Source organism: Onychostruthus taczanowskii, unplaced genomic scaffold, assembly GCF_017590055.1.
Source record: "Onychostruthus taczanowskii isolate IOZ18803 unplaced genomic scaffold, ASM1759005v1 scaffold5, whole genome shotgun sequence".
NCBI classification, from domain to species: Eukaryota; Metazoa; Chordata; class Aves; order Passeriformes; family Passeridae; genus Onychostruthus; species Onychostruthus taczanowskii.
The window spans coordinates 6106871-6134533 of NW_024502568.1; the positions used below are offsets into that span (position 1 = coordinate 6106871).

General features: G+C 41.0%; 1 protein-coding gene across 1 annotated transcript in view; it reads left to right on the forward strand.

Moving 5' to 3' along the window:
* Positions 1 to 27663, forward strand: part of ARMH3 (armadillo like helical domain containing 3) — a 121430-nt gene that overhangs the window by 51213 nt on the left and 42554 nt on the right. Inside the window, exons 21-23 of the mRNA XM_041415294.1 lie at positions 145 to 227; positions 678 to 804; positions 3563 to 3638. Coding sequence (XP_041271228.1) covers positions 145 to 227; positions 678 to 804; positions 3563 to 3638 — 286 coding nt within the window. The remainder of the gene's footprint in view (positions 1 to 144; positions 228 to 677; positions 805 to 3562; positions 3639 to 27663) is intronic.

Sequence of the window (27663 nt, forward strand, 5' to 3'; positions counted from 1 at the left end):
CTAAATTGATATATTTCTGAGGTGAATAGCTGGCACTTAGTTTAATTTACAGTAGACAGTATAAATGCATCTGTATATAAGTGACTTGTTGAGAATGGCTTTGCTTTTTATAGTATTTAAAAAGTACTTATTATTTTCTCCTAGCTTTGATCAACTTGTTGAAGTTCCTCATGTCTAATGAGACTGTGTTGCTGGCCAAGCACAACATCTTCACCCTTGCTCTTATGGTGAGCATCTTTACCCTTGCACAAATCCTCTTAATTTTAACAACTTAATTGTGAATTAATATTAGGAGATATGAGAACAAGGCCGTGAAGCAGAGGAATATCATGGTTGGTTTCACTAGGTGTTTGGAAAGGGCAGTGCTTGGACTCACTATAGGGTTGGCTCATTGAAATAAAGAAGTCTGTGTGAGGAAAAGCCTAGTTTAATTTTCCAGATTTGTTAATTTTTTTTTTTTGTTGTTGTTCTGTGGTCCTTTATATGCAAAATAGAAACATGTTTCTGGCCCTAGATAAAACAGTATTTAAGCTTCTTGTCTGTCTTTGGTACTATAAGGAAAATCTGCTGCAACTGCAAGCTATTAATTTGAAGGTTTTGGACATAATGTGTATTGCTTCTGTTGCAGAAAGATTTGGGATAAATGTTGCTGTTGCAACTTCTTTTCACTTGTATAGGTTGTGAACCTGTTCAACATGTTCATCACTTACGGAGACACATTTCTGCCCACTCCCAGCAGCTATGATGAGCTGTACTATGAAATCATTCGCATGCACCAGAGTTTTGACAACCTTTATTCTATGGGTGAGTACCTCCTGACTCGTCAGGACTGCTGCTGCCTGGAAGTGAGGGTGGTGCAAGAGGGATGTTTGCGTCAGGTGTTTCCTGAATACCTGCCACTGATGTGTGCTGTGCTGGGTGAGCATGTTTTGTGTACTAGGGCATGTTGGTAAGTTAAGATTTGAGAGAGGGATAAACTTATTAAAAGGAGAAGTTTTTTTTAATGTCACAAAAAATACAGACAGGCTCCTTGCCTCTCCCTCTGTCACTTAATGTTGGAAATATAAATTTATTGTCACAATGGAGTGTGTGGTATTTAATGCATTTTGTGTGGTTTTCTTCTATTACATTTGACAATTTCAAGTCAAAAAGCAGGTACATGCTGCAGAACCACCCAGCATAGAGAAACACTGAATGCAAATAAGAATTTGGAAAATAATTTGAGAAACTTACAGCAAGAAGCTTGCTGTGCTAGACAAATCACATCTACTTCACTCATTGCCAAAGCAACCAGGAAAACAGCTCTCACAAACCTGCTTGCAGTGACGAGTGAGTCGCTGGACTGAAGAATGTGCCCCCTGGCAAAACAGGGAGAAGCTGCCATCCTTCAAGAGAGAGGGAAGGGAGCCAAGTGACACCCAGCAGGGAAGAGGAACAAAGAAAAGCAAGGAATGCATGGAGGCATAATCAGTCAGTGTTACACACTGGCACCTGCAGCCCAGGGTAGCTGCAGCAGCATTGGTGTGCTGCATGCTTGAAGCTGTGAAAAAAAGAATATGGCTGTGTCCTTTGTTTGCTTCATTCCAAAAGGACCTTTCAGTCCTTCACCCTCCATTCCCTTCTCAGCGTGATCACCCAACGAACAACAGGAATTAAATAAGCGTATAAGGAGAGTTAGAATATGGCTTTGTTCTTTGTTTGCTTCATTCCAATCCTTCACCCTCTGCTCCCTTCTCAGTGTGATCACCCAACGAACAACAGGAATTAAATAAGCGTATAAGGAGAGTTAAAGGGCAGACAGTTGGGCCACAGCCCTCTTCTGACATGGGGGAGAGACATCCTCACCTAAATGAAAGTAGCCGAGTACCCCCTGTACTGCAAGCAGAAACAAACTGCCCTTTTGTATAAATTTCCCAGTGTTTTCAGCTGTTACATAAGGGACTGCTTGGCCATTTTTGTGCCCTCTGAGTGCATGAGGTTTTTTGCTAATCCATTTTCTACTCCCAAGAGTTGCAACTAGTAAGATGAGGTGCTTTTACTAGGTAATAATTTTTTCAAACCCATCCCCTGTAGAAGCTGAAATTAAGTGGAGTAGAAGAATAATGCAGTCAAATACTTCCTCAGTTGGGTTGCAAAAGGCACAACTGAGCTGTTGAAACAATTTATCACATGAATATTTGCCATCCTCCTGTGTAGAGTAAACCCCATTGAATTACTCTTGCAAATGCCTGAACTGAATATATTACTTCAGATATTCCTGTACAGTACCTACTGTTTGACAAAACAATGTTACTCAGAGATGACAACATTTTTCTGCAGATGACATGTAATGGTGGAATAGAAGGTGAGAAGGTAGCAAGGTAGCACTGTCTCAAGTTAATGAAAGCTACCAGGTGTCCTGATAGCTTCCCTTTGCTTATCAGCCCATCTCTGAGACGACAGTGATTCTTCTGTCCTCTAGCCTTTGGGTATTAGCACAGATAGAGAAAGCTACTCAGTCCTTTAATTTTTCTGTTAATGTGGACAAAACTTTCCATGTTGGGAGTGGAAGTGGAATCTAATTGACTTGTTTTTTTTCTCTTGTTCTGTAACTAAACTTTATCCAGATCTGCAGGACTGAAAGTTTCTGTCCTTCAGTTACAGACATAAGTATGCAGCCACTGTGTTTAAGCACTCACTTGTAAAATCCATGTTTCTGGATGATCCTAAATTTGGATGGTGAGCTGTTCCTTCACTTCTAAATTGAGGGTGAACCTTTCTTATGGAGTCTAACCTCCAGAAACCCTGTATGTACAAATTCATAGAAAATTCCCTTTGTTTAGGCAAGATGGAGGGAAATTAAAACATCTGCTGCAGTATCTTTTATTGTTTTGATGCTTACCAAGAGTTGTGCAAGTAACTGCCACCATAAAAACACTACATGTTTTGACCTAAATAAATATTTTTGGTACTCTGGCAAAAAGAATTGGATTCCCTAGAAGGTCTTCCTGTTGCAGAATGTTTTCAGATCTGCTCTTAAGTCTGTCAGAGACCATCTGTGCAGGAGAACACCACCCTTCTTGCTACAGGCAGTGTTTTTTCTTTACACTGGTGTGTAATTCCTCTCTGCAGCTCTAGATAAATGGGCATGGGAAGAATTCTTCATTGCTGGAGAGGGTTTTAACTGCAGTATGTAGTCCAGTTCAGATGGAGCCTTGTGTTACCAGGAGCTGGAGGAGAACAGCTGTGTGTGGAATAAGAGCTATTCTAGGCTTGGGATGCTGCTCTGTTTCTGGGGAAAATGAGCTGTCTGTGTGATAGTGAAAGCAGCTTGGAGGACCCAGGTTCTCCCATCCCCTCAGGCTCAAGTCATTATTCTGTTTGGCTCACCCCTTCCGTGTTCCTTATGTTTCTTAGAAGGGCTTTGAAGGGAATTTCTTACTCTGGATCACAGATTCTTAAAGATGACCTTTGTTTTGATGTGGCTCCTGGACTGCCATCTTTCCAAAGCAGATTTTTTTTTTCCTGGTTTGAATTATGAAATTGCTAGTTCTGTGCCAGCACAACTGTCTTCTCCTTTCAGTTCTGAGGCTGTCTACCAATGCTGGACAATGGAAAGAGCCTGCAAGCAAGGTGACCCATGCATTAGTCAATATTAGGTAAGGAGTAGAAATTAATTGCTCTTTTAAAGTTTCTCATTTCCTGTGTGACTACATTTTTATCATGACATTACACATTTGTTTTAATGAATTTTGTTTTGAATTTGTTCTACTTGTTGGGCTAAGTTGTTACTCTGCACAGGGCTGGCGGGCATAAAGGAATGATCACCAGGGTTTGATTGTCCTCTAGTAATTCTCTCAGCTCTTCTGCAGACTGAGTGCTTTCAAAGCATAGCACAAACTGTAATGAATTAATCCTCATATCATTCTTGGGAGAGGTTATACAGTAGAGAATAATGCTGTGCTGGCAGAGCAGTTGTGAACCTAATGGATTTCTGTTGCATGGTTCTATAGCAATTCCACAAAGTTATGAAGGGACTGTAAGCCTGCTGTAATAAGCAGATTTGAGGCCTCTTAACATTGCAAGATTTCTGTATGTTTAAAACTGATTATTTAAGGACATTTCAATGTTCTCTTAAACCTCCACTTCCTGTTCAAGGGCAGAAGGGGAGAAGTTATGCTTTACTTCTAAGGCTAAGGAGTGTAAATCTAGGTATGTATTCTTTCACAGTGGCAATCATTTATTTTTCTGGCACCTAAAGCAGCTACTAGTGACCAAGCTGGGTACTGGGCAAGAAGATCATGGACATGATTGATTGGAAAACAGAGGAATGGTGAGAGGGAAAATTTACTTTTTAGTTCTGGCCTGTAAACAAACCATAAAAGATAAAAGTACTGAGAAAAAAATCTGTATATCGCTTCCCTAGTCACCCCAGGCACTTGGTGTCTGTGCAACAGCAAGTAGCTCAGTAAAGCTGCATTGCTAGTACTCCTTGTTTTCCTCACTACAAAAGACGTTGTGTAGGACAAACTCCCTGAGGGCATTTTTCAAGTCAATATACATTTACATGTCTGTGAACCACCTTAAAGGTTCCCTTAAAAAGTCTGTAAGCTTGATAATATCATATATGATTCTAGACTTACTTTGATGCTATCCTTATTTTGGGTTTTTTTAAACAGATGTAGGTGAACATGTGTGGGTAGATAGTGCACTTGGAGTGAAGCAGCAGAACAGGTGGCTGTTGACTAATGTCACTTAATGTGACAAAGTGCCTGTTCTGGGAATGCTCTGTACAACCAGCGAGTAGAAGTCTACCCTTGCAAGGGAGAAAAACCAAGTGATCACAGAGTTTGTGCTCACCTCTGGTTTGTGGAACCCACTTTGCATGGGCTTATTTCCTGTTGGCTTTGCAACTGCTTTTGTGAAGATCAGCATGCAGTTGAGACAAGATGCAATCAAAAAACCAGCAAAAAAACCCACTTTGTGTGTCCTGTTATGGTGTGAACATGATATGCCTTCAAGGACAACCTGTATCAGACATGTTCAGAAGATGGTGACGTCTGGAATCAGTGGAGCCTCTAGTCTGTTTCTCTTCTGGACTTCTGGTAGCGTTCCTGTGCTCCACCTAACTGCTCATCTGTATTGAAATTTCATGAATGACTGCTTTTCATTCAGTGAAATCAGTAAAGGTCTAAATTACAGATGATTCAAGGCCTTGGAAGGGATTAGAGTTCTGAGAAGTTTGTTTGATTGATCCCATTTCCTTGTTCTCAAACAAGGGAAGGAAGAGAGTTTTGCCTTCTGGTTTGTTTTCTTCTGGTGGTAAAAATACTATGTTTGAAGGATTCTTTAGCTGAATAGATTGCAGAGCAGCCAGAGAGGTCCAAAGGTAGTGTCCTTTTGTGAAGGTGTTTGGCAGTGTGATGGTTCAAAGAGGTGACTGGGACTAGAAGCTGGCTTAGCTCCCCATTATCTGGACTTCCTGTTTGTGTGTGCCCCTTTGGTTTTCCCTTAGAGTGTCTTATTTGGATGCTTTTGCCATGAAGGAAAGGAATTTAGAGAAATCCGCACAGGATTTTTTCCTCACCTTGCTTCATCATTCTCTGAAGTTTTTATGAGCGGTGATTACCTGCTTTTTGCTGTAACTGTGCAGTGCAAAGTCATGCTTTGGTTTATATCTTGGTCTCATTGCACAAGCTATTTAAAAATAAATAAACATTGCAATTTCCCTATCCTAGGGCTTTTAGTGGGTTTTAGAAATATAAAAGCATCTGCCTGTGCATGCATACAGTGGGCTTTAACAAGTGTCTTAAATCCTAGTGTACAATTTTATGTGCATTTGTGCCGGGGGAGGAGAGGTAAGTTGTTTACCAAGTTCAAGGCTGCAATGCATTTGTGTTACAGGAGTAGCTATTGAGGAGACACCAAAACAGTCCTGCTGTACCCCACAGTGCTGGACTGATGAGCTCTGCTGAGTAATTGCTTAAATAGACAGGATGAGTAATGCCTCGAGAATCTTAGACATGTTCTTCTTTAAACTCAGCTGCAGAGAGATCCCGCTTTGTGTGTCCTATTATGGTATGAACAGCACCTTTTAGTTGGACTAAAAATTCTCCAGCAGACAGTCTGAGTTTTGTTGTTGCTGATTATTTGAATTTTGTTGTCCTTACTCCAGTCAAAAAAGCAGACATGAATATTCTTTTTGAGTATTAAGAGATAGGGAGGCTATTCCTGCCTTCTATTATCCTTTCTACAGATAATTCATAATTTCTGTCCAACCCAAAGAAAATGAAAAATTGAAGAAGAAAGAATAATAATATCCTTATCTGTCTGAAAATCTTACATACCAAACCGGAATGAGTGATTCTGATTGCTGTCCTATCTCATAATAGTCATTATAATTTCTGACTGTGGATTTGTCTCTGTGGTTTTCATAAATAATTGAGATATGATAGACTGTGAGATACAGCTGCAGCACTGATGAGGTTGAAATAGGAAGGTGCAGCAGTTGGTGGTTTGAAAACTCACCTTCTCACCTACGAGGAAGTAAACACATTTTGAGACAAGTTTTTTTTTTAAACTAATGAGCCTCTTCAAGATAACATTGTGCAGGTTTGCATTTTGCATTTAATGAGAATTTTATTAACACAGGGTTCAAAGGGGCATTTTCCAATTGACTATTCAGTGAGCACAGTGGTAGCTGAATCCCTGTATTCTTTTAATAGACTTTCTCCTGATCAGGATTTTTCCAAGGTGAATAAATAGATTAACTCAATGATTAATAGGCTGAATTTCTCCCTCGTCTGAAATTCAGCCCCATGGTAATTTTTAAAGTAATTTTATTTTTCCCACTGAAACACTTTTAATAAGCAGAGAGTAAGTTTGTAGCGTGGAAGTGGGAGATAGGATTTTTTTTTAGGTGTTTCTGTGCTGTTGTAGCATAGGTTGCCGTCCTTGCTTGGGTGCTTTCGTTCACTCTTCCATCTTGCAGCTACTTTTGTTCCACTTGAGCCACCCTGATGCTTTTTCCTTGAATGGGAGATGCTGCTTCTCCCAGGGCTGCTTTTGGGGCTGTCAAGGAGAGACTGGGGATTTGGGAGGAGCACTCAGAGCATTGCGTGGATGCGTATAAAATAATTATGCTTGGTGCCAGTCTACGTAGGAGCACTCTGAAGGAACATTGGCAATTTTAGTTAGGCCAAATTGGACTGTGCTTGTTTGTTGTAGGACACTTGTCATCCTGGCCCTGAAGCTATAGCTCCTGATAAATTACCAGCACTCACAGAACTGCACTTACTGAAAACCTTGACAGAGGAGAAGGCTCCGCTCAGGTATTTGTTAGAAAGTGGGTGACTGCAAGCAGTCCACCTAGAACCTTCAGGATTGTTCCCCCAGACTGCAAGGAATTCAGCATCTGTTTAAGGGGAGAGAAGACCAAAATGCTGCTGACCTAGTCAGGTTGCAATGGCTTTTATGCCATTGTGTGAAGTGTGTGGATGTGTGAAAGTGGACCTGCTGATAGAGAAATGCATCTCTGTTTGTGGTGTAGGTGGTGACCTATGGATTACAGTCAGCTGAGACTGTGTGCAAAATATGTGCTTGCATGTGTACACACACACACTGTCTTCCCTCTCTGTACAGACTAACAGGCATACAAACACATTTCTTGCCAATATGAATCAGAGTGAAAATGGGAGAACAAACTTAAAGCCTATTTATGAAAAGAAATGGTCAAGAAAATCTATGTGCATATGTATTAAAATACAGATGTCTGTGTGAGCATTATAGATATATGCACCTATATAAATGTGAATATCCATATATGGATGTCTGTGTATATAAATACATATATAATACATATACAGGCATACTCACACGCATATATACACTTAAATTATATCTATTTATTTACATATATACTATATATAAAATTTATTTACATATAGAACACACACACACAGATATGTTTCCTTTGACAGTGGGCTTATTGAAGCCATAATCTCTGAGCTGAAAATACCAAGGTTCTACCAAGCTAGAACCTTGTTTCTAGTTTCTCCCAGATGAACCACAAGGATTGGCTATAGATGCTCAGGTGTTGCTTCTTCCAGCAGCATGGCTGCACTGGATGAGTCCTCTGGGACTGTGGGGCCATGTGGAGCTGCTCGGGGCCAGCCAGTGCAGAGCAGCAGAGGGTGCTCAGGCATGCAGGTTACAGCCCACAGTGATCTGGAGTTCATCCCCTGCAATTCTTCAAACCACCTGTGAGGACTGCACTGATGGAATAACAACTCCATTGAATTGTTCACTGAGGTGTGTTTAATGGTAATGACCTCTGACATGCTGTCACTGCTAATCAGCCTGACTGAGCTCAGATCACAGGATAGTACAAGACAGTCAACAATTATTTTTTAATAAGAAAAAAGCAACAAGGCCCAAAGAGAAACTCAGCAATGTATTTTATCAGTACTTCTAAATCGTAACACAAGCTTGATAAGATTATGGGTCAAATTCTTACTAAAATGATGTAAGAAAATTTCTGAAGTGTATGCATCCAAGCTATTTGAAGAATTAGTTCATTGCAGTTTTCAGGTGGTAGCGTGGTAGCCTGAAAAAATTCTGATGCTGAAATCTGAAAGCAGATTTTCAGATTCTGGCTTTGTTCTGGTTCTTTTTTAGTGATCTGTGATCACTCCTTGCAGAACTAGCAAAACTAGCAGTCCTTTCTTGTAATTTCATGTGTTTTCTGGGACTTTGGCGCAGCAGAACAGTTCCTGAAATGCCACAGTGGTTATAACAGAGCTGGAGTAGTTACCCAGAGTCCACCTGCTACCACTGCTTGTTTTTCACTCAACCTTGCAGTATTGTGGTAGGGAGAGTTCCTTAGCTAGGAGCAGCAGATCTTGATGTCAACAGGTTCTGGCATTGGCTGGCACCTGAACAGAGGAAGCAGGCAGATTGAAAGGGAAAGACCTTATGACCAGCAACATATTAACAGAAGAATCAAAAAAGAAGGAAAGAAGCATTCCTATCTTGGGTTGCAATGTTACATCTTTTCACAGCAGTCAGTCAAACCCATGTTTCAGTTATTTTTATTTGTATTTAAGGCTTTCATCTAGTTGTGTAACTTCAGTGCTTGGTTTCTCGTCCATTATCTGATTTCTTCTCAAGGCAGGAGTGTTAGTTTTCAGTTGTTGCTCTTTATTTACTAGCTGATTCATCTTGGTGTGTTTCTTTTATAGAGCCATAGCCAATTTCATTCTGCTGTAATTTTCTTTCATTCTTTCTCATTTGTGCAGTGGCTTAATTAAATGTTGTCTCTGCCACTGGCCCAAATCCAGAGAGCAAATCTGTTGGTTGAGTGGCGTTGTGTGGACCATTTCCACAAGCACAGCAGCACAGTTTGGCAAGTCAAGTACATGCCAGGTCACCTTCCTTCTTTCTGCCAGTTCCTTCCATTTCAGTCTTGAAGGGACTCTTGACAACATCAAGCCTGTTTTCTCTTTCATGAAAGTAGGTTTTCAAAAGGATTGATTTGGTACATGCCAGGTCATCTTCCTTCTTCCTGCCAGTTCCTTCCATTTCGGTCATGAAGGGACTCTGACAACGTCAAGCCTGTTTTCTCTTTCATGAAAGTAGGTTTTCAAAAGGATTGATTTCTTTGTTGTTTACTTTTTTCTGTGGTGACTTACAGTTTCTGGAGCTGATGCTGATTTTAAGCAAAGATGTTTGTATGGTATCTCTGTCTGAGATACCATAGCCATGGCTTGCTTTCTTCATTGGATTTGGATCTCTGCTATTCTGCAGAGATCACTTTTGCTCTAAAATTTCATCCTGAAAGTAAACAAGGCTTTTTGGATTGGGGTGGGGAGGATCTTGAAGTGATTTATTCCTAGGACAGTAGCCTCGCTTAATTGGTTTTTGTAATTTTTTTCCAAGGTCTGCAATTGTATCAGCAGCTTTCATCTCCTTTCTTTTTGTCTCAAAGGCAACAGGCTGGCCTTCAAGAAGGGCCTGGGAGCAGGACACACTTCTGTACTTCAGGTACTCTGTAGGGTTTGCTGTGGAGGTGAGCCCTGTGTACAAGGGAGAATTGTTTGCTGGGTGGAAAGGAAACTCCTCTGCAGAGCAGGCGCTGCTTGGCAGCCTCTTCCAAAGTTTAGCAGGTCCCTTAGCTCCTGTGATCCTTGTAAGGTGAGTATCTCACTGCAGTTTGCCTTCTTGTGTGCTTTTGTCCTCCTGGACATTTTATTGGAAGTATTTCTTCCTTGAAATGTGAAAGGTTTGCAAAGTTAGGCACGATCTGTAGGCTGCTTAGCAGTTTGGTGAGAAATGTTGCCTCTGTTGCAAAAGTATTAGGATCCAGATTTCATTTGTTCTTTGTTGAATGCAGCTGCTCTGCGAATAGGGAATTGCTGTCTGCAGATCTCTGCTGGACTCATGGGTGCTGAGTTTAGGCTTACAAGGTGGAGTTAGTTAAGCTGCTAGCAATTTTTATTTTCCTTTTAAAGCTGTGTATGCAGCCTTGGAAGTGTGATGTTGGCACATAATTTCAGCTGTTGTGCTGATGAATTTGTGGTGTGAAGCTTTGGGAAAACAGTAGAGAAGTCAGAGGCTTCTCAGTGCAGTTGAGGTCTCTTGTTTGATTCAGGGGGGTGACTGTGCACAGCCTGGTCTGAAGAAGTGTGGCACCAGGCACACTTTTTGTTTTGCTTGCCAAATACCTTTCTCTGTAGAAACATCAAAGTAGTGGAGAGTATATGTCAGCATGGGGAGTACTTCCAGTTTATTTTAGAAGTGGATATAGTATTTATTGGTCAGAAGTTCTTTTTCTATTTTCAGATATTTTTGGTCTTGAATCTCAGTGCTGGACCACAGGCAAGTTATGTCTGAGCTCAGTAATGCCTTAAAGCAGATCCTGCAAACCTAGGAAGCAGACTTGTAAACATCTTGGATTTTTTGTTGAAGCTCAAAATCCTGAGAGCTCTGCTGTTTCTCTCTCTGAATTGTTGTATTGTTTCCTCCTGTTTATGAGAACAATCTTCATTATTTCTCTGGTACTGTGGCTGGCATGAGTTCAGTTCCTAATTGATAGATTTCAACCTTACAGTCTATGTCTTTGTTGATAGCTCTATTGCAGCCAGGAAGCAACCAGATTCTTTTGGCCCCAAGAACTGGCTCTACTGGAACATGATTGAAGCACAGTTTGAAACAGCTGTTTATAGCTTGTCGAAACTTCATCCATGCTGGTTTTATTCTTTGGGTAAATATAAGGGACTCTGATCTCTGCTGGTCTCAAATCTGGCTTTCAAGCTTTGCTTCAGTGGAGAAAGAACATTAAGCAACTTTCTTCATAACCCAAACAATGTAAAAATCATTGTGAGCTTAAATAACACCTTTTTCCCTTGAAAAGTGATGTAGTATAATGCTGTTTTGCTCTTTCTGTTTAAAAGAAATCTGTTGCTCACAGCAGCAGCCAGAATTATTATTCCCTGTGAAAGTCTGGGCTGTGGGATGTATACTTAAAGAAAAGCTTTTCAAAAGCCAGTAACATGTATTTCTTATTATCTTATACTAGTGGGGGGCCTAAAATTTGGGTTCGCTCTAGGAATGTAAATGCCCTGTTCTCCTAATCTTCCTTTAGGACTAAACTGACAAAGTACCCACTCATTAAGTACATCTGCTCATTAAGGTAATGAAGTACCTACCTTATCTTGAACTGATACCCAGGATAATACATTGTTAGCATGACTGCAGAACTGCAGTCTGGTTTGTTTGTTTTTTTTCTGGTGCACTCCAGATTGCACCAGAATCTGGAGCTCAGTTCCCAGAGAACTGTGAGAAGAAGACATCTTGTTTCTGAGACTTTGTTCTTTAAAAGAAATACTCATTCCAGCTTTTAAAGTGCTGGGCTTTTTTAGGAGCTCTAGCCATGAAGGTAGAAAAGGTTGTCTTACCCTACCAATAGGTTATCTTACCCTATTTGTCAAGGAAAACAAAAAACAAGTATCTTGCCTGGTGCCACACTTCTTCAGATGAGGAGTGCACAGTCCCTCACATAAATCAAGGCTGCAAAGGGGCTGACTTTGCAATTCCCAGGAAAGTAAGGTGCTGCTTGGAAGGGAGGAAAAAAATAGAACTTGAGTGAGTGTAATTTCCACACACCACCCCTCCCCACCTTCCAAAATGTGACATCTATGTGCTCTAATATCTCTGAGTCCAGATAGAAACTCTAGGGTACATCAGAGTTCCTGATGGCCTGAATGAAATTGGCTGCTTGGGAATCCTAGAATGCAACCTTTTATTCCTATTCTATGTAGTCTTTAAATTTTTTTCTAACTCTTGCAGCTAGAATTTTCTTCTAATGATGGCATAATGGTTGAGCAGTAGCAATTTCTCCCTTAGCTCTGAGGTCAGACTTCTGTTGCCTATTTCAAGGGGTGCTGACTGAAGGTTCAGCAGTCAGAAATGCCCATGTGCTTGGCTGCTTCTCAGCAGTCAAAGCCAACCAGGTTAAGGTAACAGCAATCTCATGAAGAATTCTTCTGTGTTGGGTACCAGATTCTGATATCTCATCCTGGTAAGGGTTTAGTTCAAGGATGCTCCTCTGGCAAAAGTGCCCAAGTGTGCTTCCTCAGCCTGTGCTCTGCTCCCTTGGAGAAGGTATAAACTGATGGGGTTCCTGCCTTCTCTTCTGTGGGAGCAGCCTGCATCGTTCAGCTGCATGTAAAGGAGGAGACAGGGGACCTGACTCAGGGTAAGACTCTGCAGGCAGGATGAAAAAGGACAAAACAATGTGTTTTAATGTGGCTCTGTTCTCAAGCCTTCACTGACACAGGTTGTGTCAGCCTGTAAAGGGTGGAGGCACAAACAGCTCAGTGTTGGGGACAAGAGGACAGTCTCTCTTAGCAGCATTGACCTGTTAAACTAGTTTTAAGCTGAAATGTTACCAAGTGTTCTTTATGGTTGTGTCCAAAGTCATCAGTGGTCACAGATGTGATGCTTTGCAGGGTCTAAACACATGTTCTCTTGCTTGTGCTGGTATAGTGCAGGGTGGCTTTTGCAAACTGTCCTTGCTGTTAATATCAACATAATCATTACCTCAAGCTTTGCCTTAAGCAGTGGGCTTGAGACAATAGTACTGTGAGCCCAAAAAGTGGGAACCTGGGTATTAATTGATTGGGAGTCTGAAGTAGGAGATCACTGACTTACTGAAGGCATCTCACTGCAGTGGAGTCCTGTTTGATAGGATATAAGCATGGTCTCAAAAGCATCTTATTTTCAGGGTGACCACAAGTGGAATGACCTTAAAAGCTCCCTGGCAATCCTTTTGCCTGACTTTGCTAGAAAACTTTGAAAGCCTAAAGCTTTTTCATGTTGCTGCTTTAGTGATTAATTAGGTCACCACTTCGTGTGTTAATTACAGTGACATTTTTCTTCTCATTAGTTGGATTATGGAAAGTTTTTGAGTCTGTGTGGGATGGAAAGTAATGCAACCTTTGTGGCCAAGGGAAGGATGATTTCAAACTTTAGAACATTGAATTTCAGTGTGGCTTTGGGTACTGTAAAATAAATGCTGCAATCTGCTATACCAAATGTGGCTGGTAAGTGCTTTGAGGGCAGGATAAATGCCTTTTATTCTAAACAAGCGTGATGTTGCACACACTTTGATGAGGAATTTTAAACTGGATCCTTATTCTGGAAGTTTGTTTAGTTGTGTATTGTGTTAATTAATGTAAAGCTCTTGCTGCTGACAGGGGTGTGAATATGATACATTTCATACAATGTCCATAGTGTGTCTGAAAAGACTTTGCAGAGAGGTCATTAAGCAAAGCAGTGTACATGAACGAAGGCCAATTGCTTTTACTTAGAATTTTTTCTAATTATTTTTTGTCTTCCGTGTAATTTTGCAACACTGTTTGCTTTGAAATCTGAGCTTTACATTAATTTTTTATGATGTTTGAGATGAGCTTGTCTGGGGTAGACATTTCCTTGTAAACTTAGAAAGCAATAGATCTGCCATACATTGTTGTTCTTTCCTTGGTTTGAAAGCTGTGGCTGCTTTGAGGTTAAGCCCACAGGTGATATGCTGAGCCTTGCTGAAGGAGCAGACTGTGATTCTCACTGGATAACACCTATTTTTCTTCCTTGTTTGGTGACTTTTATTCTTAGCATGAGCTAATATCAGAAATGAAGAGTCCCAAAACAAGAGTGTCCAGGATCTGAGGTTTGACTGGGAAATAAAGTTAGTCAGATTGCAATAAAGGAGGCTCTTCTCAGAATGAGTGATCCCATACTGGAGCAGATAGCTCAGTGCAATCTCCATCCTTGGGACTTGTTCATACCTGGCCTGAACATAGCTGTGACTGAACTGACCTAGTACTGGTACAAACTTGGACCATGGAAGCTGCCAAGGTCCTTGTTAACCTAACCCATTTGATTTTAGAGAGCAGTCTCTTCACTGCATGGGCAAATGGTAAAAGAGGCAAGAAGGCTTGTTTTCATGGAGTGTCTTGTGCTGTGTGTTAACTCTGGACCTGTCTGCTAGACGTGCAGAGTAGAGCACTTCACTTACTTAAATCAGTAGGTGTTTGGCATCTATTTTCTTTCCCTGAAAAGTCTTTAAAGGGTAAAAACTAGAGAACTTGCTGTATGTCTTGTTGCAGATGCCTGCTGTCTGTGATCTTACCATTAAATTGGATCCTGCCAGTGAAATCCAACTACCCAACTCAGTCATTTGTGAGGAGAAGCTGTTCTCTGTGATTAATGCTGTGCTTGATGACGGGCACGGAAAGCCCAGCTTTGAATAATGCCCAGAATGGCACATTCCCCTGTGTGTGTGCCTTTAAAGGAAGAGCCTGTGCTTATATGGGATTGAGGGCATTTAAGAGGCAGCTGATGACAAGTGAAAATGATAGCTAGGGTGGATTAATTGTTAAATGAATTGTGCCTGCCCTTGCCGTCCTTTTAATGTGGTGTTGGTCTAAGTATGATGTTGTATAGCAGGAAGGCATCAGGGAGCAATTCCATGCACTTGGGCTCAGGTCAGGGGAGTTTAAAGGCTTAGCCATCAGAAGTTTTTCTCTACTTTACACATCTGTTTGCAGTGTGGAGTTTTCTTCTTCCCCTCTGGGATTAGCCATCAGGAGTTTTTCTCTACACATCTGTTTGCAGTGTGGAGTTTTCTTCTTCCCCTCTGGGAGTACAAAAATCTTTTGTTTTGATTAATTTTGGTTTAATAAGTTTTTTTCCCCATGCTTTTTTTGGCAGTGGGGTAAAGCAGTGTTTTTTCATCATCAGTTTAATATAAGCTTTGCATTAACTGTTTCTGGAATGGGATGATACTAACTGAACTTGGTCTAGAGCGTAGCTTAGGGATTTTTCTCTTATTTTTTTAAATTGTACTCTATCTCCAGGACTACATATTTAACTTTGATTTGTCATGGGACTGCTTTATATTCATGCCTTCAGTCTGAGTGGAGCATAAGGGAAATTAAGCTGGAAGAGGACTGAAAGCAGCCAGCCATAGGTCTCATCCTGTCATTACTGTGAAGAAATTTGTCCTTTGAATTGATTTGGAGTGACAGTGGGGCAGGAAGGCACTGGCAGAAGTTATATGTGTCTTGCAAGCTTTCGGTCACACGTGGCCAGTAGCCTCATTTGAGTGAATTTTGTGTGCTTTCTAGATGAAATGTTATCACATATGTTTCAGTGAAGTTCACTGGTCCCTGATAAGACTTAACTGTACTGAGGGGCTCTTAGGCCTTTTTCTCTGCTCACACTTTTTAATTTTTGAAGTATTTGCTGTGTTTGGAGATGAATCAGTTTGGACCAAGGGCACTTAGAGGATGTGAGCTTTGATTGCTTTCAGCCTGCTAATCTTCATGATCACTCAGGCAGAAGAAAAATAATGCCGTCTACACAGGAAGATAGACTTTCTGTTAAGTATTTGACTTTCCTAGGAAGAGAGGAGGCCTTCAAATTCACCTTATAGGAAGATAAACTTGTATGGGGATGGGAATCATGATTTCCTTCTGAAGGACTCTTGGCTCATGCTTTGCCCAATCCAGAAAAGAGAAAACTAAAACTAGTGGATAATGCTAATGTAGTGGAAAACAAAAGAGATGTAGAAGAGCTTGTGAAGCTGAAGGGTAGTTTGCAATGGGAACAAATGGATGGGGGGTGGGGGGAGTATCATGAATAAATAAAAGTTGGAAATGAAAGGTTTTCTAAAATTAAAAGCACTGAAAGTCTGGGGCACTCCTGTAATCAGTTAGAATGATGCAATCTAAACAAGGAAGGATTGTTTTGAAGCTGAGAATATGAGAGACTGGGGAGAGCCAGAGCACTGAATTTGCACCAGGAGGAACCCAGGTGAAAGATGTCTGCAGAAGTTCTCCGTGAGCAAGGAAGGTGGGGTTTTTTGTGGGTTTGACTTTGTTTTTTAAATTCCCCCTCCCCCATCAGTAATGTTACCAGCTCCAGGGCTTGGGCAAGGAAGGTGGGGTTTTTTTGTGGGTTTGACTTTTGTTTTTTAAATTCCCCCTCCCCCATCAGTAATGTTACCAGCTCCAGGGCGTTAGAGATGGATCAGATCATGCTGGTCCATGGCTTAAGACATGATTCATACAGTGTGATAGATGCCATTGCAGGGTTTTCTACAGTATAAGGCCTGTAACAGCTCATACCTGCTCTTACAGTGCATGCAGGTTACTTGCTTCCTGCATCAGTGATTGAGAACCTGTGAGTTTAACAGGGCAGCCACTTCCAAAAGGCTGATGCCACTCCCTCCTGTCAGTCAGGGATCACTTTTCCACTGAAGGAAGACAGTAAATGTCTTCAGTAAAATTCAGGGGTTGGCTAACAAATTGCAGTTTAGAATACATTACAGATGATGAATGTGATCTCCTTAAAGGGAAATCTGTTCGTTTGACTTAGTGCTCTTACGATTAATTGCTTGCCAGATTAAATTGCTCCATAAAATGCATGCTACTTTATTCCATCTCTTCATGATGAGATTAGCTAGGCTGTGCTGGTTCTTTGTATGTTAATTACAGTGGTATTTTCTTCTTCAATTTAATTATTAAATTGTTTAGCACAGCATGCTTTCTCCTAGCCTCAGGAAAGTTGTCTGTATTTTTCTTTTGACCACCATTCTGTAATCACACTACCCTTTTCCCAGAAATATTCTGGGTTCCTTTATAGAAGTATCACACACTGTAGAGGATACATCCTGAGATTTTTCTGTTTTCTCTGGTGTTCTGCTGAAACACTGAAATGGTTCTAATCTTACACAGGTTTATTATGTGACAGTCTAGGGTGAGGAATGAGGAAAGTCTGAATCGAAGCTGTGGAGGCAAATTTCCAGAGTTGCTACACAAACAGAAATTCATCCAGATAAACTAAGCATTCTGCTTTTGTTGAGAAGTGTAAAGCTCACTGAGTGGCCAGAATGTTTGCTTTTTGTCTCAGCTGGAGAATCAACACTATAGCAGTTCAGGGTTCTGTGCTGTTGATGTTTCAGAGCAAATTTGGAAGGAAGAACCATGTATGCTTTCCTTGTTCTTGGAGGACTTGTCTGTACTCAATGACCATAACCAAGACACATTTTTTCTTGAAAACCTGGAAAATGGAAACACAGGAAATTGAACAGCACTAGAACTGTGGTGACAGCCTACAATTACTGAAGGAGGCCAGCAGTAAAAAATTTAAGGAAAATTTAAGAAAAAAATGAATTTAAATTTTCATTATCAGACTTTTCCCAGCCTTTAGGATATTAGTTCATGCTCTCTTCCTCAGTCAGGTGCAACTACCCCCCACATGCATGCACAAAATAACCCCCTAATCTTTTTCAGTTTCCAGACTGGGATCTGCACATAACTGAATGTTCCCAAAGTAGCATTACAGAGTCTCTGTTGAAAAATTGTCAGTTTTCTTTATTTTTTATTTTTTAAAATGTTTATTCTGCTATACCACTCTAGATAAAATATGTAATATGTATCAATTAAAATGTTGTAGTGGTTGAAATAATTTTTGAAATCATTCAGATCTCTTGGTCTAAAATGGAGCTTCTCTTACCCAGCTGTAAGAACTTCTAAAAAAAAAATTGTTTCTCAGTTTAACACCTCTCCCTCAGAAAATAGTGTGTTATCTTCTGTTAGAATTGATTCCCAAAGGCAAGGCAAATTTTTGTATTTATTAACCTCGTCTTTCATTTCCCATCTATCCAGAGCTTAGAAAATTCAAAAGGGTATAGGAGGACTAGGAAAGTTTCAGAAAGGAGCATCAAGAATGACTGAAGGCATGGAGCTAGATGTGTTATGAAGAACATTTATATACTTGACAAGTCTTCAGACTGGAAGAGATGGCAGAGAATATATACAAGAGTTACTAAAAATTACCAAATGTCAGAGAGAAGGTGAAGGGGAGCTGTAAGAAGAGGGTGCATCAGAGGATAAGCTTGAACCAAAGAGATACTGCTTCATTCTATGCTTAGTTAGGCTGTGAAATGTCTAAAAAGTTATGTGAATTTAAAGCAATGATGATACAAATTAATGGAACAGAATTTAATCATGGGTTGCTGAATCATACAGATGTCACCTCTGCTTCACATATTACCTTGAAGTGTATTTGGGTGGAAGCAAGGGTTCTTTTTGGGGCAGTATCATTTTGTTTGTCTGCTTTTATACTGCTACCTGAGCTCCAAATTCTAGACAGTTTTGAAGCAGGGACACAGAGGCCTTTGCTATCTCAGTATGGCAATTTTAAATTTTTATCTGTCAGCCTTTTCTCAGGAATAAGTTGCTTCAAAGTCTTTAGCCAGGAGTAAATCAACATGTCAGCATCCCCCTCCCACTGCTGCCAGGATGGAGGCATTGCAGTTTACTTTGTCACACATCTGGTTATGTGCATGGTGTGTTCAGTCAGCCTCTGACTGCAAGCTGAGCAGGCTGAATTCCCATGTCAGGGGGCTGTAAGGGTTCGTTGTTAGGTGAAGGAGTCTCCTACCTGCACTTTGACCCACGCTCTCATTGTGTGCAGAAGAGGAGACTCCAAGCCTCTCTGGCTTGCTGCTGTTACCTGTGTGTGCACAGGAACTACTGTCTGTGGTGATTTAAAAGAGGGGTGTGTAAGGAAGAACATGAGCTGATCTCCTGTTTGGCAGCCTTTTGGTCTTTTGTGGGAGTGGCAGAGAAGTGCATGATTTTCTGGAGCTCTGGGGAAGACAAGAGTAGAATGAATAACCATGGAAGATTTTTCTTCCCTCGTGATTTTACTTCAGGATTTCCATCATTGTCACTGTTCCTTTTTTCTCCAGAAAGAGCTCATGGAGAGCTGTCAGGATCATGTACTTATAAACCTCATGAAAGTAAAACCCATGCCATCTGAGCAAGACATGATTTTAATTAAGACTAGCAGGATTTTTTGTCTTTTTCTCTCTCTTGCTAGGCCCTACCCAAATATAAAAGTCTTCTAATTTCAGTAGCCTCTTGTTTGTCAGCTAAAAAAAGCTGAGTTGATGGAGCCTTTTGAGACTTCCTTGATTTAAAAAATTAAAAGTTAAAGGCCCTGTGTTTTTTAAATTTGCTTAAGGGGACAAATCCTTTTACTGCATCTGTAGAGCAAGGAATTAAGCAGGAATATAATCAGTTTTTTTTCTGTTGCAGGTTACTGTTCTAAAAGGAAGTTCGTGTTGGATAATTTATCATTCGTTCCTTTTTCCTTCTGGCTACGGTAGATCCCAATGCACTGCTCTATAAATAGATGTATAAAAGGTTCTTTTGCTGACATCTCTGAAGACAACTTTCGATTTCGCTTAATCCAAAGGAAAAAAAAAACTAGAGTGAATTCTCAGTGCACAAGTTAGAGGAGTTAGGAAAAGAAAGGGATCAGGGTAATCTGATCTGTGTAAGTGCCTCAAATAATGATCTTTTCTTTGTGATGAAAACCAGCCAAGGTGAATTAAAAGAGCATTGTCTGGAAGCAGGTGAAGCCACATATCCTCATGTTGTCCCCAGACTAGCTGTGTGTGGAGGTGGGGAGGATTTTTCCCTTGCTGAGGAGCTGAGTGAGACCTTGTGGCTCCATCTGGTTCTCCTGCCCAGTGCTGGTCTCGCAGGCCAGTTCTCCATCCCTTCTGTGCTCCCTGCAGGCAGCACCAGCACAGCAGAGGCTGAGAAGGGTCTCCTTCGGAGCACAGTGCTGACCTGACTGAGTGCCAGGCTGAATTTGCTTCCCATCCATTTCTCCCCAGTCCATGGTACCTCTTACAGGGAAAGCCATCTGTGTTACAGCGTTTTTATCTTTGCTTGGGGAAGCAAATGAAACAGAGCTATTGTGATGCTTGTGGACTGATGCTGTGAAGCACTTCAGGTTGCCTGCTGCATGTAAACCTAGTCCTGACTGTTTAGGTTCTAAATGATGCAGGTACAGTTCTCCTGGAAGGGCTGGATGCTGAGGGTGTCTCTAATTCCTGACTTTCTAAACAAACCTTTCCTTTTGTGTTACCAGTTATTCAGTTTAAAGAATTTGCTTGATGTGGAACAATGCTGCTGTGGAACCCTACTAAGGCCCCATCTGCTAAGAGCTTGTATTGATTTGTGTCTTAGTTTATAAAAGCCTTCAATTCACCTTGTGTAAATGCCATAAATAATGCAGATGTACTAGATGAAATGTGCTGTGGGAACATCCCAGAAATTATTTTGGTCTGGGTTGAATAGAGCTAATCTAATCATGGTTAGGAGTGTCTCAATAGCTGTGAAGCAAAAAGTGTATTGTCTTATTCCAGCTTAATGTATTAGTCAATACACAGGGGGCAGGAAGATAGGTATTTGAAAGTGATAATCAACTTTAATGAAAGCAAGAGTTTTTAGTGTTAAAATATTATGAAACTTCAGCTGAAACTATTTGTAGATTATATATGTACACACACAGTGGAAGTATAGTCAAGTCCAGTCCTGTGCCTGTGATTTATCTGCATAATCCTAACATTTGTATGCTCTTTGTCACCAGGACTGCGGTGCTTCAGAGGCTGTATGTATATATCCTAAATAAATCATTTTACCCACTCATAGCAAACAGCCACTTTGTGCCAGCAACATTGCCAAATGCATTTTAGTACATAGGGGACATTGATGACTATTTTGTCCTTTTGAAATTCCATGGGCTTTAGGGCACCAAAATGTAGTTCAAGTTGGACTAGGTCCAGATGTGTATGAGAACTCCTTGGCAGTCTTGTAGAAAGCATATGGGAGTTTTAAAGGTGACCTCTTTTTAGAAATTTAATTGGATTTTTCTTCTATTCAATTATGTGTAAAGAAAGCAAAAACGTAAAGGGATGTGGTATTTCTTAGATTGTTCAGTTAGGAATATCCATCGTATCAAGGCTTATTTTTCTTCAGAGTGGTCTGTGGGCATGGCATCTTGAGTTCTCTGCATTGGAGAGATCAGCTGATGTGCAGTGGTTCCTGTAGAGGAAAGAGAATGTATGCTCATAAATTGCTTCTAATAAATGTTTTCCTGGCAATTACTACAGTTGCAAGATGAAGAATGTGTCTAGGTGCTATTAACATTGTTAATTGAGAGGAAACATAGATGGAACCCATTGTCAGAGCTGAGACTTCTCTTCCTGTCACTTTTCTGCTCTTGATGGCCCCAAAACTGCTGATGTGATCAAATAGGACATTGCAGACAGCAGCGATGGGACAAGTCCAGAACTCACTAATTCTCAAATTTTTTATCGGCCAGCACTTGGTCTTGGCTAAAGCAGACAAACCATACCAACAGTTGTGCACTGGCAAAGAGTTTTTAGCAATTAGGGGTCATGTGTCAGCATTGATTGCTGAAGGAGCTCCAGGTGCCTAGAGGAACTTGGAGAGCTCTTGAATGTCAGTGCAGGGCAAGACTTCCGAAGCCCTTGAGATTGCTGCTGGTGCAACTTGGCTTGATGTTGGTGCCCCAGGTATTATTTGCTGACAATTGTAGCTCAAGTGGAAAGCTCACAGCAGTAGAGAGAAATGGTATTTAAGAGCCTTTGTGTGTCAGTTTTGTAGCAGGGATTACTGAGGGTCTGGGGACACGTGGAACTCGCATTGTTTCTTTTGGAGCTAGTAGCGGGCATCAGTGACAATGCTGGAGGTGCCAAGAGTGAAAGATGTGACAAAGCACTTGTGGAGCATCTCTAGAAGAAAAGGAGAGGTGCCTTTCTTAAGTGATAAGCATGAAAAGAGTGCTACATAAATTTGTCAGTGATCAGAAGGGACCTAAGAATTTCTTATGAATGTTGCAAGTTACTGGAAGACTGGCAGAAGGTTAAATCATGAAGCAGATGAAGCGTGTGATCTGAATTGCTTTTTAATCTATCAGGCAGTTCTTGAAATGCAGTTCTTGAAAAAATAAGCGCCAGTTTGCAAAAAGGGACTGTATCTTGAAAAGCAGTGTTTCAAAAAGCCTTGACTGACAGGTCTTTACTCCAGGTCTTTTGTGAAACGTTCAGCTAAAGAGGTTTTTTAACCCTAGAAATATTAAGAAGAGACAAAGTGATTTTATGATCATGTATATTTTGCCATTTTTTCTGGTGTCTGTTTCAAAAAAGGATATTGAATAATTGGAGAGAGGACAGAGAAGTCCCAGTTATGAGAAACTAGTGAGAATGCTTTCAAGATTTCAGTATCATAATCTCTTTAAAACAAAACCTGTGGTATGCTCTTTAAAGTGTTCAAACATCTTTGATGAGATAAAATACCAAAAACAGAAAAGGAATATAAGGCTGGACACTGAAACCAAATTGCAGCTGCAGGTTACATAACCATTTCCTAATAGGCAATTAATTGCTGTAGTAAATGACTGAAAGAATGGGTTTTCTCCTCCTGTTCCTATCTGAATAGAATACCTTGGTGAAAGGTGCTCTAGCTGTCTACTGACATGAGAAAGGTGATGTTGAAAAATGTGGTATACAGAAGTTCAGATAAGCTGATCCACTAACTTGTAGTGTCATGAATCAGGTAGGTTGGATCAAAGGTATCATTTTGCATTTAAAACTTAACAAATTCACTCTGGATTCTTGTGCTTTCGGCTTTTATCTTTGCAATGAGAGATTTCTCTTCCAGTACGACAGTCACAGCCATACTGAAATTTATCCATGGAGCAATTAAACAGATGGGCAGCCCCGAGAATTATTTTGAGACCTATTTTCTCTTAAGACCACAAGAAAGAGGTAAGATTCAATGAGATGTCAGTAGGCCACAAGCTTTTCGTTTTTCTGCAGTTTGCAGTCACCGTGATGACTGTGCTGAGAGAATAGGGCCCAGAATGAAGTACTTGTGCTGCAAGGAAGTGTGGAGAAATTGTTCACTAGCTTAACCTCCAAGTGAAATTATTACATCTGTAATTTGAATTTTCAGTAGTACATGTTTCAGTTTTTCTAGCAGAGAAGGGATTTTTCCCATGTGTTTCAGAATGGAAAGAGTTTTGTACTCAGTTGTAATAGCAAAAGCAAGCTAGAGTGCTTCAGAGAGGCCTTAAAAAATAAGGTTTTACTGAATGAATTTCGCTCAGTTTTCCATGTTAAGTCTTGGAATTAGTGGACAGGAGCAGGATATCATGCTAGGAATTGTCCTCAAACCCAAGGAAGGGTTAAGTATGCTGATTATTTCAGCAAAGTCTCTCTTTTTTTTTAAAGTGCATACATCTAGAGTAAGCTGAAGTGCTGGTGTTCTTGAGCACTGTGATCTTGAGGATGCCAAGACATCCTTTGGCACAAGAGGACCTGGTTTGTCGCTTCAGGGTCTGAAGCCTGGCACCTGGAAGAGGGCACCTGTATCCATGTATCCAGATACTCTGCAATTGGAACACGACTGGCAGTCCCATAGCAGCTCTTTGTGTGTAAAAGTAGGGCGGGAACTGAACCTTAATGATGCCCACCATCAGAGAAAGGGAACTGCTGAGCTGTGCCGTGGTGAATTGTGACTCCCAGCTCCTGCCAGAGCTGGAAGAGAGCTCGACCTTCAGCAGCTGTCTGACTGCAGTTTTCCTGGAATGGTTAAAAATACTTAAAAGTGATGGTGTGATTGATGATATGTTAAAAACCATTAAAGGAAACAGGAAAAGCAGTCAATACTTGGTGCAGATCTATTGCTGGGTCATGAAGAGCTGCTCTGAGAGAGGGTGTAAAAAGCCCAGAACAATGTGTTTTAGAGCTTTTAGTAGCTGCCCCAGGATGTAACTGCAGAGAATCTGCAAGTCTGTCTTTGCTCTTTTCATGCCATCCCCTAATTCTGTCTGCTGTATAATGGCAGAGATGTTTTGGGGCACCAAATCAAGCTCTCAGGTTTGCCATTGCAATTCAGGAGGTTAAGCACTCTGTTTACTCCTGCTCTCCTGTGCCACTTGCACTGAGGCAAGAGGTTCTTTGTTTCTCTGCTAGCACTCCCTGTTTGTTCATCACTATGCAGAATGAAACTGTTCATCACTATGCAGAATGAAACTTAGAAGTTGCCTGAATATTAATTTTTCAGGCTTTCTGAGAACTGTGGAAAGTAAAGGTCGGAGAAAATATATTGGCTTCTACTAAGGCAGGATGATGAACACACTGAGCAGTGAACAGGCATGCCAGCCTGTAACACACCCCAAACTTGGGCCTGCTACCAGCACCTCTGGCCTCCTGCCAGGAGCCTGGCAGCAGCTTGTACAGAGCAGTTGCACATCTCTGAATGCAAGGATGTTGTGTCTGAAGGCTTAGAGATCCATAGATCTTGAGATGAGAGTCCTGCTCTGTGGCAAGAGGACTCCTACTAGAAAGGGAGGTGAACCATTAGTCCTTGGTAGGTCTGTTTTGTGTATAAGTGCAGTGTGCAAGGAAATACTCTGTGCTGGAGCCAGTAGGTTTATTTTAGAGATTGCTTGGAAAGAACTTGGATGTAACCATTTTTCAGTGTACAGCTGAAATCAAAACACTTTTCAATATTTGCCAATTCTTATTTTGAAATATCACCTCACTTGTTTAAATAGCTGGATGCTTTCAACTTTTACTCCAAACCCTGTATTTCAAAATTGAACTGAAATCTTGACTTTTGTCCAAAGTTTTGAATCAACTCAATTTACGCACGAATATGGAAGGTAAAAAAAAAACCCTTCTAAATTTTTTCACCTTTCTTATTGAAATATTATGCAGCTTGTCTATGAATCCAAATACAGTTCTGCCCTTTAGATAGCATTCATGGTTTTGTTTTATTTGTTTGGGTTTATATCCTTTTTTGCTTTCCATATGTAATTTTTTTCCAGGAAGAGGTTTATACAGTTTGAGCTTTCTTGAATAATGAGCATGCTGCCAAGCCTTGGCTCCTGCAAACTGCTACGTGCTGTTGCTCATTAGCATCAAATGCCACAGCCCATATCACTTTGCTCTGTTGCTCAGCGAGTGCATGCTGGCTGTTGTACTGGGTTTGTGTGGCAAGGGTTTGGTGGAGGGGCTGCAGGGGTGGCTTCTCTGAGAAGCTGCCAGAAGCTTCCCCAGTGTCCCATGGAGCCAGTGCAGCCAGCTCCAAGGTGGATCCACTCCTGGCCAGGGCTGAGCCCATCAGTGGTGGTGGTAGTGCTTCTGAAATAATTTAATTAAGAAGGCAAAAAGTGACCCCATGGGAATCCCTCTCTGGAGCAGACCCCTGGAATGATCTGTGGTGGTGCTGTGGAGAGAGGAGCCCACACTGGAGCAGGCTTGTTGGCAGGATCCTGCAGAAAGGGATCCGTGCTGGAGCTGCTGTTCCTGAAGGACTGCGCTCTGTGAAGGGACCACATTGGTGCAGTTCGTGAAGAGCTGCAGCCTGTGGGAAGGACTCACATTGGAGAAGTTCCTGGAGAACTGTCTCCCATTGGATGGACCCACACTGGAGCAGTGTGGATGTTTCATTACCCATCCCTGATTTCTTTGGCAATGAATTAAACTAACTTCCCCAAGCTGAGTCTGTTTTGGCAGTGTTGGTAACTGGCAAGTAATCTCTCCCTTTCCTTAGATCATCCCATAACCTTGTCATTATAGATTCTCTCACCTGTTCAGCTGAGAAGGGAAAAGACAGAGTGTCTTTGGTGGGCATCTGACATCTAGCCAGGGCTAACCCACCCTGGCTGTTAAAGCAGCAATTAATTGCTTTGATACCGAATGGGTTCTGTAATCATCTGACCTGTTATTTAAAATAATAATCAAAGTTCTCTAATGACTCTCATGATTTAATTCCTCCAGGAATCTTGCAACAGATGAGAAAATTTTGCCATGCAAGCTAACTTACATTAGCTGGAGAGTTGCTGGCAAAGAATGCTTTCTAAATACAGTCAGGAAAAAGATGTCTTAAGCAAGAGCAGTGTGGGTGAAGGGAAGACAGGGTTTGGTAGTGAACAGTGAGCAAGTCTGATTGCTTTCTGTTGCTCTAACACATTTTTTGCTGCAAATTGGACTAGAGTTTTTGGAGCAAAATTTTTACAGGATTTTACCTGGCAGTAAGTGCTGTATCAGTTAGGCTAGAGCAGTGTTGGATCTGGGTTAAGTTGTCAGAAATTTCTAAGTGTGTGCCTATCAATAGTAAGTAATTATGCATATGCTCAGAAGGAATGCTAGCCAAGGGAAAGAAGGCATGCAAATTTTTTTCCTCTCTAAATGTGGTGGAATCTGCAGTATCACAAAAGCATGCAGTAATCATCCACAGTTTAAAGCTTTGTAATAGTGACCTGTATATGTGCTGAATGCCTTTTTTGAATGATATGCCTGTTCCTTCATGTTTTCTAAAATCCTTAAATTGGGCACTTTTCCCTTAGTGGCATATGACAGCACTCCTGTCTCAAATGTTGCTTGTGCTGGGCTGATTTTGCTAATGCTGGTTCACAGGCAACACCAGGGAAAAGATTGTGGCCCCTTGCCTGCAGACAGAAGAGTGGTTAGGTGGGACAGGACTAGGAATCAGCCTGCTGCAGTGGTTGGACCACAAGAGAAGTGTTGCCTTCAGTCTTTGAATGGAAGAGCTAAAAGGAACTGAGGGAAAATCAAATAGCTGACAAGTAGTTAACACTGCATTTTTGACAATGCAAAATGACAAATCAAGGTTTCAACAGCCTTTTAGTGCTTAGATTTTGTTGTTCACTAGAGCAATTCTGAATCAAATAGAACTCAGATAAATGAATGCACCTAAGTGTGCTGACTTCCTTTTTGGTATTAATTATTTTTCAAAAAGCTGCAACACATGTGGCTTTTTTCATTAAGTTTGGTGGTTTTTTTTTTCCTTGCATTTTCACTTGATTATAGATAACATTTATTTGTGTGGTTGCTGAATTGGGAAGTTGTGTGGTCTTCCCCAACTGCTGAATGTCTACAAACCTTTACAGCACCAACTGAATACATGGATGTTTTGTGTTTCAAAAAAATAAAGAAAGAAGGGGATAAAACACAGACCGTGTTGTGCAGCTCAGAGGGTGACTCAAGGCCTGGAATGCTGAATTAGAACTGTTGGTGTAAGAATTGTGCAGCTTCAAAAAGAAACTGGCTTGAGCTTTCCAAAGCTACTGCCTGGTTAGAACTAATGTACCTCCCTGGTGTCTAGTTGTGTATTAGCAATTACAAGGAAAAAGCAGAGGCAAACCTTTAGCTCTCCTTCCACAGAGAAAAGTCCAGGGCTCCTTCCTTAGATCTCTCTGATCCTCTGC